Source organism: Halichoeres trimaculatus, unplaced genomic scaffold, assembly GCF_033239565.1.
Source record: "Halichoeres trimaculatus isolate MK-OKI-2021-1 unplaced genomic scaffold, fHalTri1.1 fHalTri1_scaffold_12, whole genome shotgun sequence".
NCBI classification, from domain to species: domain Eukaryota; kingdom Metazoa; phylum Chordata; class Actinopteri; order Labriformes; family Labridae; genus Halichoeres; species Halichoeres trimaculatus.
In genome coordinates, this window is record NW_027437190.1 from 5,036,436 (window position 1) to 5,048,996 (window position 12,561).

The 12,561-nt window shown below is 40.8% G+C and overlaps 1 protein-coding gene across 2 annotated transcripts in view; it reads right to left on the reverse strand.

Annotated features, from left to right (window-relative positions):
• spag1b (sperm associated antigen 1b) overlaps window positions 1–12,561 on the reverse strand; it is a 22,755-nt gene continuing 10,194 nt past the window's right edge. For both annotated transcript variants that reach the window (XM_074682669.1, XM_074682668.1), the window contains exons 12-19: window positions 11,044–11,143; window positions 8,775–8,927; window positions 7,936–8,093; window positions 5,080–5,221; window positions 2,973–3,099; window positions 2,690–2,854; window positions 1,371–1,691; window positions 1–1,213 (exon numbers count right to left, since the gene is read on the reverse strand). In XM_074682669.1, the coding sequence (XP_074538770.1) occupies window positions 1,085–1,213; window positions 1,371–1,691; window positions 2,690–2,854; window positions 2,973–3,099; window positions 5,080–5,221; window positions 7,936–8,093; window positions 8,775–8,927; window positions 11,044–11,143 (1,295 nt within the window). In that variant the 3' untranslated portion in view covers window positions 1–1,084. The remainder of the gene's footprint in view (window positions 1,214–1,370; window positions 1,692–2,689; window positions 2,855–2,972; window positions 3,100–5,079; window positions 5,222–7,935; window positions 8,094–8,774; window positions 8,928–11,043; window positions 11,144–12,561) is intronic.

A 12,561-nucleotide genomic window follows, 5' to 3' on the forward strand; every position in this document is an offset into this window, starting at 1 on the left:
ATCTCAGAATTCTGACATAAATCTCAGATTCTGACTTTAACCTCAGAAACCCTGGAAAAAAAGTCTGAATTCTGACTTTGAATTATAGAAGTTAATTATTTTTTTAAATTCCAATTTAATGATATTAATACCAAAAAAAGGACTTTTTTTCCAGTGGTCCTAACCCTCTTCTGTAGATGTAGGAGTTGAAATACATGCATCTTTAATGAAGCTGATTATTTGGAGGATTGGAGGATAGAGATACACATCTGTGTAAGATGTTGCTTCTTGCTTGTTTGTACAAATCTGAACCACAAAGGAGATGAATGAGCTGTAGTGTGGGCTGAAAGACTAATTTGTTTTAAAAAAAAAAAAGAAAAAAAAAAAAAAAAAAGGAGCAGTAACACACATGTTGTAATTAGTGAGTCACTTTAGCCTCAGATCTACTGGATGCATGGGTCAAACAAAAGAGAGCGTCTGAGTCACAAAACACTGTTTTCTCCCATCGTTTCATACTGCAAAGAGCAGCAACTCAGGCCAGACACACACCACACAACTCAGATCTGAACAGATTTCAAAGTCTTTGGAGAAAAAAACATGAGAAGACAGTTCAGACTGATATAAACATGACGATACACAGAAACATAGACAGTAGAAGAACAGGTAATGAAAGTCATGCAGTGTGTGTCCGGCCTTACGTCACATCCAGCATCCTCTCAGTGAGCTCAAACTGAACCAACGAAGCTCGTCCTGAGAAAACTCACCCACCAACAGGAGACAGACCCTCCTGTCACATTTCACTGGACTCCAGTCGAAGGTGTTAGCGTGCTGTTCATCAGAAACAATCTGTGTTAGTAGAAAAGTGAATCTGCATAGCAAAATGTTCCCCAGAGAAAAATATATCTTCCTGACGCCGTCACACAAACTGAACAGCTCATTTTACAGCACACAGCAGCTGACTAAATATACTTCCTCTGTACAGCTGTGGGCCACATTCTGAACGCTCCTGTCTGTGTGTGCTCAGCTAGTGTGCAGTGGTTTTATTTTTTGCATAGATCCAAAAGGTGCAGCAGCTTGGGGCAGCAGGGCGAAGGGGGAAACAGGGTCAGATGTATTTGTTGGCCAGATTCTGAACGTCATTCTTGGTGAAGTCGGCGCTCTCCACAGCAGCCAGATGCTCGAACAGCAGGGTCATGGAGTGACGCTCCTCCTTATCCAGCAGCATTAACACCACCTGTGAGGAAACAGCACGGACACCTCAGCTTAAGGACAGAGAGGGTTATTTACAAAACTACATGTGTGACTAATTCCAACTCTTAGTGACTAAAAATCACGTTTGTCATATTTCAGCTTGTTTTTTCTTAGTCCTACTCCTAGATTTCATTTCTTACCGAGAACCTGTCTGCAGTGTGTAAATGGTTGAGGTGTTGGTAGACCAGGCTGGGGTTCTTTTCCAGGAGGAAGTCCATTCCCTGCATTATAAAGCCGATGGTAGGTCCATCCAGCTGGTTGCTCAGGAAAAGGGGAAGTTTTTCAGGCGCTGTGGATTCCAGCAGTTCAGCACAGCTTGCTGTGTTTCCATTGCAGCGAGCGGCGTTCAGAGCCTGTCCAAACCCGTAGGCGTCGTTCGGCTGGAGGTTGGTGGAGAAATCCTCTCCTGTGCGACTGTTCTCTGAGTTTGGTGTAGCTGTCACTTCATCCTCACCTCCAACCTGAGGATGTTGTACAGAGGTTTGAAAAGGAAACACACAGAAAAGATAGCAGGGTGTTTCAGTTGTGTTAATAAACAAATGGTCCTTTCTCTGCTTACACTCTGGTTCATACATGCAATAATAATTTGCATTTTGGTTCTTGAAAAGTTCCTGAGTAGAGTTTCAAATTGCAAAAAGAAGAAATGAGAATAAGACAAGAGCAATTCATTGCAAAAAAAGAAACAGTTAAAGGGAAAGTCTGTTCATCAGCTGATCAAAAGTTTGAGACCACAGTCTTTGAAAAACAAAATCTGCTCTAAAATGTGGATTCAGTCATTTCCTGTCAGGTTTTCTCTCTGTCATGACCTCTGATGATGGTAAAAGGCTAAAATTCTTTCGTTCGTTGAACGTGGTCGATTGTTGAGCTGCATCAGCAAGACCTCTCGCTATACACCATCTCTGCTGAGGTTGGACTCAGTAAGACAGATATTTTGGATTTCTTCAAAGATCCTGAGGGTTATGGAGCAAAACAGACCAGAGGTCAACCCAAAACCACGTCAAACACAGGATGACCCTCGACCCAAATGGATCCGACTGCAGCCCAGTAACCATCAGACGCCATCTGAGAGAGAAGAGCTTTAAGAACAAAACACGTCTTCAAAGTCCTCGTCTCCTTCAACGCCACAAACTCACCATTTGGACTTTTTCAGAGAGCAGCAAACATGGGACACTGAAAGGTGAAGAAAGTTTGATTCTCTGATCAGCTGATGAACAGACTGTTTCACGTCTTGAACTTTTGATCAGGTGTGTACATGTGTTAACCGTTTGTTGGTGACAGGTGTACTGTCTTGAAGAAGTGAAAAGTACCCTGAACAAGTACTTTTTGGTCCCACAGTTTGTCCAAATTTATTCATCACTGTCTTCACAAACGCTCAACGACAGTTTTTGCTCAGATTTGGAGGGACAGAACTTGACTTTCCAGACGTCTGGTTTAGGTTTTTTCTCACAGGGGAACCCACCTCTGTGATGGGGACAGTTTTGCGTGGTTTGGCTGGTGAAGCGTTGGCCTCAGCCAGACTCTGCCTGAGCAGCACTGTGACCTCCTCCAGCTCCCTCTCAGCCTCCTGGACATTGGGGTCCTGCTGCAGTACTTCCTGTAGGTCAGAACTGCATGCCAGGTAGTCCTGGAGGGGAGCAGACACAGAAAGCACAATGTGACTGTTTTTAAAGTGAAAGTGGTCATGAGGGGTTCACACACATCTGTGTCGTAGAGTCGAGCTGTGACAGGTCAGACTGGCTCACCTTGAGGCCTTTATTGGCCATGGCTCGTCTGTAGAAGGCCTTTTTATTGGTTGGCTCCAGTTTCAGCGCTGCATCACAGTCCTGCTTGGCTTCAGTAAACCTGTCGAGCTTCAGGTTGCACAGGGCTCTGTAAGCACACACACACACATAAAGGTATGTTCCCATTTCTGTTCAACCACAGCAGCTCATTTGCTTTCATTCAAGGGTTTTAAAAGATTATGGCTGTGATTCAGAGAAAAAAGGGTGGGTGTACATAAAAGACCACTCTCAAATGAAATGTGTGCACGAGATGAGATGTTGTACATCTATGAAATATAAAAGTCTCATCTGTTTTCCAGCTAAATGTCTTAAAACGTCTGATGGAAGCAGCTGAGTGCGTTTGCTCTGGTGTGGCTGTACTCGCTCATTTCTGCAAACAACAAAAACTTTTCATGTCAGTGTCACAACTTCCTCTGTGACAGTGAATAGTGGTGAGACAGTCACATGGTGTTTTAGGCTGAGTGTGATTCTGTGTGGACAGAACATGGTGTGGCGGTGGCAGTGAGAAGTGTTGTGCAGATATGTCAGCCTCAGACAGTCAGGATGTTTACATGCACTCAGCACTCTGACTGAGGTCATAGCTCAATCATAAAGTCACAGCGTGGGGTCTGGTCTTGTCTGTGTACTAATGCAGAAAAGAGAATACACAGTGCTGTGTCTTTTTCTGATGAGCGAAGCTGAGAGCATAACAAACCAGTTTCTCTTCACCTGAAGAGGAAACGACATTCCAACAACGTTGGCTGAGATGGATGCAGCTGTAGCTCTTCATGTTTATATGTCAGAACGTGCAACGGTATGTTTTGTGTTAGATCAATGGACTGTGAGAGCGAAGCTATTTATTATGGTCATCAACATCCTCTTTCGACTAAACACCGTGGTGAACTGATACCTACTGGGTCCAACCAATCGCATTGTCTAGGCGTGTCATTCAAGCTATGCTATGCCTGAGCGATAAAACGATAAAGATATGTATCTCAAAATAACTTTTGCTCGACAGAAATATGAGACATGTTCGATAGAACTTCAATAGCATTCATTCGTTCGTGTTTTGACAGACATATGATCAGCCAATCATATCTGAGAGGAGGAGGAGGAGATGCAAATATAATCATTTAGCCCTGGCAGAGTGATTTACCCATTTAGCATGTTGGGAAGGAGGGCGCAAACTGGCACAGTGTCACACACAAACGGCTGAGGTCATTGTGGTGTGGAGGGGCAATGACAGATGAGGCACAGAGAGAGTCCTCAATGTGCACATCAACACAGTTGGACTGACAGAAATACAAATAGTGGCGACAAATCATCTATCCAACAACTTCTTTCCAGAGCTTTAATTTTTTAACTGGGGATTTGTGTTTTCGCTGGCTGCACTGGTCCCCATCTTCTGAAGTTCTCTGGAGAGCGCAGGAGATGAACCTCCCTCTTCATCCATCAGTGGCTTAGTTAAAGGACCACTGGCACTGAATGACCTCCAGCCTGTGACCCATACATCTGATTTCTCCACCTGGCTTCAAACTTCATTTTTTGTTTACAGCCACTCTGCTCTCCAAACTTCTCTATGGTGACAGCAGGAAGCACGTGCTAAATCCTCATTTAAAAAGGGCGCTTTGCTCCTGTTATCAACTTAGCAAGCAGTCTGAGCAGATCACCTTCAACATGCCCACTAATAACAAAGTATGTTCCTGTTTTATTTCTTTAAAGTAGTTGTAAATATTGCTGCCTTTAATATCGATAAATGTCGAGATCGACTGATATGAAAAAATTACCATTATAGGATTTTTTCTCATATTGCCCTGCACTAAGCTGTGCTTTGTTCATTTTTAGTTGACTTAGCAGTTAACATGATTTTAATAGTCTGATCTTGCACTGACTTAGCTAATAGTCTGATTCCTGGAGCTGCGTGTAAACACAGTGAGTGACTGAGTGAAGCCTGCTCAGGATCAGCTGTCTGCTCCGCCTACCTACCAGGTGATATCTGAGCTTGAGTTCATGGATGTGACCAAACAAACAGGTTTGATGGTTTAACTCTGCAGAGACAGAAACTGAAAGTAGTTTGTCAGACTCTGACCTGTTGGTGTAGATAGCACACTCTTCAGGCTTCAGCTTAAGGCATTCCGTGTACTTCCCCACTGCGTCCTGGTATTGGCCCTTCTTCACAAAGTCATTCCCTTCTTGCTTCAAAGCTGAGAAGCGTAGCTCTGCTTTCCTTTCTGAAAAGAAGATGAAGACAAAATTATTAATGAGGACATAGTGACACAAAGAGCTCTTTAACTTTTCTGTCAGAGAAATAAACCCAGATAAAAACTTTGGTAGAAGTTACACTTTGAATCGTAGGACCTCCTTTTTCATTCTGAGTAAGAAAAGAAAACACACCAGTCTTCTGTTATTGTTAGCTCAAAGTTTTAAACCCACAGGATTTAATGTTGAAGCAAGAGAGATTAGTCAGCAACTCAACCTGCTGCAAAGTGTCGACAATGACATGAAAACAAGCAGAAACTAGCTGACTGTTAGTGGTAAATGTGTTTCTCCCAGGATGCACCAGAGAAACAACCATAACTGATGTTAACTTTGGCTACAGACAGCTATCCCAACTCAAATACTGCTCCTCACATTTTATCTGTATTTAAGCAGGTCTCAGGTTTCAAAGCTGGAGAGATTTTCTGACACAGAGAGGGCAAAGGAAGACGCCTTTTAGACAAAGATCCATTGTTTTAGTGGTCAAATGTGAAGAAATGTCACGGTGTATTCTGCCTTCCATGGATATAAAGAAATAATGCTGAATGTTCAGACTGAGCATGTGCAGAAACCCCTAAATCTGTCTGTAAACTGATCAAAACACTCATTTTTTTAAAAATCACAAGATCTTCAAGAGACTTGCTGAAATGATGAAAAAAATGTATATATATCATAACTAGTTCATGATGTGTTGGAGGGGGGGACCTCAAACACCAAGGCCTGGACACAGCTCCGCCCCAGGGGGCTGGCCAATCAGGGTGAAGGGGGTTTTTGGAGCATGGAGCCTTAAAGAGACAGTAGCTAAAAGAAAGTGTTTCTGACAGAGGCTAGAATAAGAGTTTTCTGAAACAACAGGGAGAGAAAAATATAAGCCGTAAATCATGTAAAGATACATCAGGCACCAGGGGGACAGAATAAAGACTACAGGAAGCACAACACCCCCTCTTTACAGTTAATCAGAGGCAGACTCACTGTTATACCTTTAAAAAAGCCATAGACTGCCATAAAAACTACATGAAATGGAGCAGACCATGGGCACATGTATGAACTCTCAGGACAGGGGCAGCAAACTTTTTAAGCATCTCATCAAACAGCAGGGGAAATATTTTATGTTGGTGTCAGGTTAATTTCAGCTTTTTTTTTTAAGGTCAGCTGAGTGCAGCCCTCTTCCACAGAGAGGATCCAGACGGCCTCTGCAGTAAAAAAAAAAAAAGCCAACCACTGAACTTTTGGAAGATCTTCTCTGTTAGTCCTTTTACATTTGAGTGCTGCCTTTGATACTGTTGGTCATGTTATTTTACTGGAACATCTTGACCACATGATTAGCTTCTCTGAATCAGTTTTAAATTGGTTTTATTCTTAATTACATGAAAGATATTTTAATCCTGTACCACCTCACTTAACATATTTCATCAACATCAGTTTCAAAAACCTCTATGTCATCAACATGAGAAAAAGCTTCTTAAAAAAACTGTTGAAAAATAGAAATGCATTCTCCATCCTTGAGAATTATCGTTCAACTACAGGCAGCTGAAGTTGTGTTTTTTTTCGCTCTTTTCAAAATGCCTGCTCTCATGAAATCATTCTCATACCTTTTTTTCAGGAAAATCATTGCACATTTTCAAGAAGTTTCAGCAAGAGCAACATCTAATTTGTTACTCATGGAAACTCCATGGAAACAATGGAAAAAATGCAGATTTACTACAATCATTACTAATTATGTTGCAAAAAATGACCAATTTATCAAATGTAATTCAAAAAATCATGTAATAAACAAAATTTTGTGGCAATATTTTTTGTTGATTTTGTTAATAAGGTTGATAAACAGATCATTTCCAAAAAGTTAGAATTTTCTGGTTATTCTTTGATGCACTACAAAATACTGAAATCTTATCGAGTGTTTTTGTCTTGTTTTAAGTAAAACTGTCTTGTTATACTTGGTATGGGTTACATCCATCTTGTCAGTCCAACAAAAAGTTTTGTTTCAAGTTATTTCAAGACAAAATGAGGTTTGAAAAGCTTGTTGAAAGTAAAAAAAAAAAAAAAGAGAAAATGTGTTGGAAGATTTGCTTGAAACTAGAACAATGTGTAAATACAAGTAAATTTTCTTTTGTTCTCTTTGCAGATTTTTTAAACTTGATTCAAACAATACAGACCTCATTTTGTCTTTAAATAACTTGAAATAAGACATTTTTCTGGACTGATCAGGTGATTGTGGCTCATATTAAATTTAAAAAAACATTTTCTACAGAAAATAGGACAAAATCAGGAGTTTCAGTTTTTTCTCATGTGGTTCTGTTTATTTGTACCCACCTGTCTTTGAATCCCTTTTGTATTCACTGAACAACTAAATCCTAGATAAAACATGCTGGATGTCCAAGAGGAAGTGTGTACTTGTCATTTAAAGTTGTGTTGTATAGCTTTGAGGCTACATTTGTGATGACAGCCGTTTCATTCAATTGGTTGTTTATTTATTTTCTCTTTTCTCTGCCCAGTCGTCCCGGGTTGGCCTCACAATAAAGACCCTATTTTTTAATCAAGCTCTTGTGACTCTTGCTGTTTTTTGAAGGGAGCTAAAAACAGCTTGAAAACTTTGAAATGCCTGTTATTGCAAAACATGCTTCTGTGTCTTTTGATCATCATAATTTTCTCTCAGTCAGCAGATTTGATTCTGGTTCCTCACACAGACCTGCATCCCTGGCTGCCTTCTCTGCCCGAGCCTGGAGCACCTCTGCGCTGGGTGGAGCCTCTCTGCGGTGCTGCTGAGCAGACAGAGGCACCAGAGGAATGTCAGGAAGCTTCTCTCTCCACTCTGTGCCATCCTGCTCGATGAGAAGCCGAGTGATCCTGGAGGAGGATTCAGGGATGTTACATGAAAGAAGCACAGATGAAACACAGCACTCACACACCCCTTATAGAGATAAACTGACACACTCTGCTCTGCTTTACTACAGAAATAGATCTTTTTTAGAGATACAGGCATTTTCTGGTCTTCCTGAACCCAGCGAGCCAGGTGAGCGTCTTCTTATTGCATAACAGCAGCAGAGGACATGCACTCTACAGACCATAATTAGCCTCAAGCAGGAGCTGCTTTTAAACACCGGCTAAATCTTTGAGCCACTAATTCCACTTGTTGTCTCATTACACTCAGTTTGTTGTTACCATGTTACAGAGTGAGCTGTGAGTTTAAGCACAGGAGGAAACTGCACAAAGACATTACAAACATGTGAAAACACCACCGTGGATGAAGTGGTAGGATTTTCACCTCCTCATCCAACATAATTCATATTTTTGTGTGTTATCCAGATATAATTGAGAAACAAAGACGCTGTTATCCTCGATCATTCAACTGAAGGATACTCCCTCCACCACACCCCACCAGCAAGTTTCATCATGTAAATCCATTCCATGATGTTCAAAGATATGATTCTGTGAATTCTCTGTGTCATTGTGGACACCTATCCTCTGCAGCCCTTAGCTGGAGGTAGGCTGGATAGGCTGAACAAGTTGAATAGGTTGAGGAAGTACCTGTTGACACTGTCATGTGCTGCTTGCACGCTGATGTCTATCTGCAGTACAGTCTTGTAATCCACGTAGGCCTTACGGTAGCGTTCCAGGGACTCATAAGCCATGGCCCGGCGCAGGAGGGGCTTGAGGGAGAACGGCTGCAGCTCCAGAGCTCTGGGTGGTATAAATAGAAGTGATGAGACAGAGGCAAAGGATCAAGTCTGCCTCCTGCTTCCTCTGTTATAGGTGAAAGCACAGAGTAGTGATTTGCTCAAGGATATATATACAAACACGACAAACCTTCCTCGAACTGTGATTATTTTATCTATTTATTTATATATTTAACCCTTTTTTAACCAGGTCAGTCCCACTGAGATTAAAAACCTAAGAACTAAGTTACAGACAGGAAGCACAAAAAGAGACAAAGCTCAGTCAACAAAACAAAAGATAATGGATTAAAATCCTGTTGTAGGAACAAACTTTTTTCCAACAACTAAGCCAAAACACTGACATCTAATAGACCAGCGTCCATGTCTTTCATTTTGGATTTAAAAACATTTAAAGAACCAGCTCCTTGAGCTTTAAGTCGTACTGAAACTGGTTCCAAGATTAGGCTCCTTTTCCCAATTTCTGTCCGAGCGTTTGGGACAGAGAACGTAATGAGGTCTTGAGAGCACAGAGAGTACTGTCTGGTTTTCTGCATGATAAAAACATATAAATGGTGGGGAAGCAAAACAAAAACTGCTTGTGTGTGAGCCTCTGGGTCACCAAAGCAGGCCATCTAACCTGAGAGTACAACTCACAATAATGAGGCAGAGGTTAACTGGTTGTTATGAACCTTAAAGTGATACTCTGATGGAACAAGTTGGGTCCTGCGTTACTTTCACACAAAAACACCACTAAATAAGGCTCTAGTTCTCATCGTGTCTCTCCATCCTGGCAGACTACCTGCGTTTGTTTATATCTGGCACGCCACGCGCGCTGACCGATACACTAAGCGGCGAGCGCCTCGTAGCCAGCTGTGGCTCTGCAGCGGAAGTAGCCCTGTTTTATGACACGATGAGAACTAGAGCCTTATTTAGCGGTGTTTTTGTGTGAAAGTAACGCGCTGAAAATTCTCTAAATAAAGCGTGAATGCAGACCGATATCAGAGTTTTTGGTGGGAGTCTGTTTATTTGTGTTTTCTGTCAAGTAAAATATGGCCCCGTCTGAGTGCAGAGGAAACCGGCAGAGGAGCAGGGAGGGGGTGTTTGGTGCGAGCACCCTGAGCTTCTGCTGCACAAAAACACTGCTGTAGGGGTAATTTCTGCCCTAAACCTTGTGATAGGACCCAACTTGTTCCATCCCGGAGTATCACTTTAAGGAGTTGTGGTTGGCAGTATCCACCATATGGAGACACTGTGCAGAGGCATGCATGTACAAAAAGTGTCCATAATCTAAAACGGGTAAAAAGGTTGCAGCAATAGGATGCTTTCTTACATTGAGATAAAAACACAATCTATTTCTGAAATAAAAACCCAGTTTAAGCCTCAGCTGATAATCCTGTATGTCGTGGTGTACATGAGTAAAAACTGTCATTTGAGTGTGTAAACAGTCTCGTCTTACTGTTTGTTTAAGTTAGATCTAAAACAAACAAAAATATAAAAGCTTTGAGGTGAGAGCTTCTCAACGGCCAAACCCAGTTCATTCTCTCAAATTGGTTCATGTTCCAACCAAAGATTACTGAGCTGGAAAAAGTGAATCAGAGTGTTCACCAATGGTTTCACTTCTTCCCGTGATGCCATCTTAGTCTCTCACAGTGAGAGGTGGTTAGTGTCTGACACACTGTCATTACCTGATAACTCAGAGGTTTAGAAGAATACCGTGACCTCGACCTGCTGTTTCATTAAGCTGCCATTACTACAGCAAAACTCTACTGACTGCAGCCTGTAACTGTAGCAGACAGCTAGATGCTAGACAGCTGCTTCCACTTACTGATGTTCAGCTGATCTTCACACTATTCAGTGGAAAATTAAAATAACTTCTGGATCCACATCGGAAGAACACAGTCCTCTGAAGTGAAGAGCCTCATCACATCCATCTATCCACTCATCTATTCATCCGTCCATCAACTGAACATCGACTAAAGTTGGCTTTCTCCTTTTCTCTGATGCACTCAGTCTGTACGTTTACATGCATGCAGCAGTCCAACTAGGGTCATTGCTTGATCATGAAGTCACAGCAGGGTCTAGTCTTATCTTACTGCATGTAAACATACAGAGTGTTGATGTCAGTGAACAGCATCTCTCACCTTGTGCAGTCTTGTATGCAGTCTTGACTGTTTCCATCTTTAAGGTAGCACGCTGCTCTGTTTGAATACAGAATACACAGATCCTCTGGGCTATCAATCCCTGGAAACAAAAAAGAGATGAGGTGCATGAGACACATGAAGAACAACTAAAGAACAGCATCATAACCAAACAAAAAAATATATAATTTTTATTCAATAAAGCAATCGTCAAAGGTTGCTCCATACAATACATATGGGAAATGGGAAGAAACTTTTGACTGTCCATTACCATGGGAAAAAATATTTGAATTAATTTACAAGACTACGGTGGATGTGCAAAATCGATTCTTTCAAATTAAAATCATATATAATTTTTTTACCCACAAGGAAAATGTTAAAACTATGGAATATAGCTGAGACAGATGATTGTCGTTTTTGTTATCAGGAGTCTGAATCCACCTTGCATTTGTTTTGGAACTGCCACATAGTGTCCTTGTTTTGGAAAGATGTTGAGGAAATGTGTTTTAGAAACTGGCTTGTCTTTCAAATTAGATTTTGTTTCTGTACTTTTAGGAGAGTTTGTAGATAGTAATGACTTGGTTAACCTAATTATTGTTCTGGGTAAAAGATTTATCTATAAGGCCATAAATAGATCTTCACTTGATAATATTTACTTTAAAAGATTTATTCAGTGATACATAGTTTTAGAAGGTTATATGGTCGAAACTGACAATGATGCCAAAAAGTATGAAAGGAGATGGGAGGTTCTCAAAGATTTATTTTTGAAAATGTTAACAGAATTGGTCTTTATACATACATTTTTTTTGTTGTACCATGAGTAGTTATGTGTGGGAGGTGAGGGTGAGTGGGGTGTATCATGTGTTTTTGTTGTATTGTTTGTTTGTCATAAAATTAATTTTAAAAAAAAATTAAAAAGTACAGCATCTGTACTAAGATGTGTCCTGTTACACAAAGACAATCATATCAACATATTTTCTCTTCTAGGTGTTTTTTCAGTCTGTCTGTTAAAGCATTACCTTTACCCCTTGATGCCTGTTGTTGAAAATTTGCAACATACCCTGACAGGTCCCCATGTAGCTGGGATGACCTTTGTACCCCACTAATGCTGACTGATTCATGTTCGACATAAAACAAGGTTCATATCAAATACACTTGTCTCAGTATATTGGTCAGAGGGTGAACTTATTATATCTAGATATCATAAAACTTCTTTATAGCTATTGTATGTGCTACATTTACATTTACAATCTCCACTCAATTTAGCTTCTCTAAGAACAAAAATAATGTCCAAAGATTCAGGCTCAGCACAAACATGGAGAAGAAGAGAATCGATTCAAAAGCCAACTTGTCCAGAGACTTTAACTATAGGTTTTGTATAATGATGTGTTGCCATAAATGTACCTTTAGCTGCCTTAGCATGAGGAGTGCAGCTTTAATAATGAGTGAATGGTGGAATACTAACCTGAAATTTCCTCTGAGAAAAACTAATGAAGAAGAATTGATTGGGAAGCTTTGAAA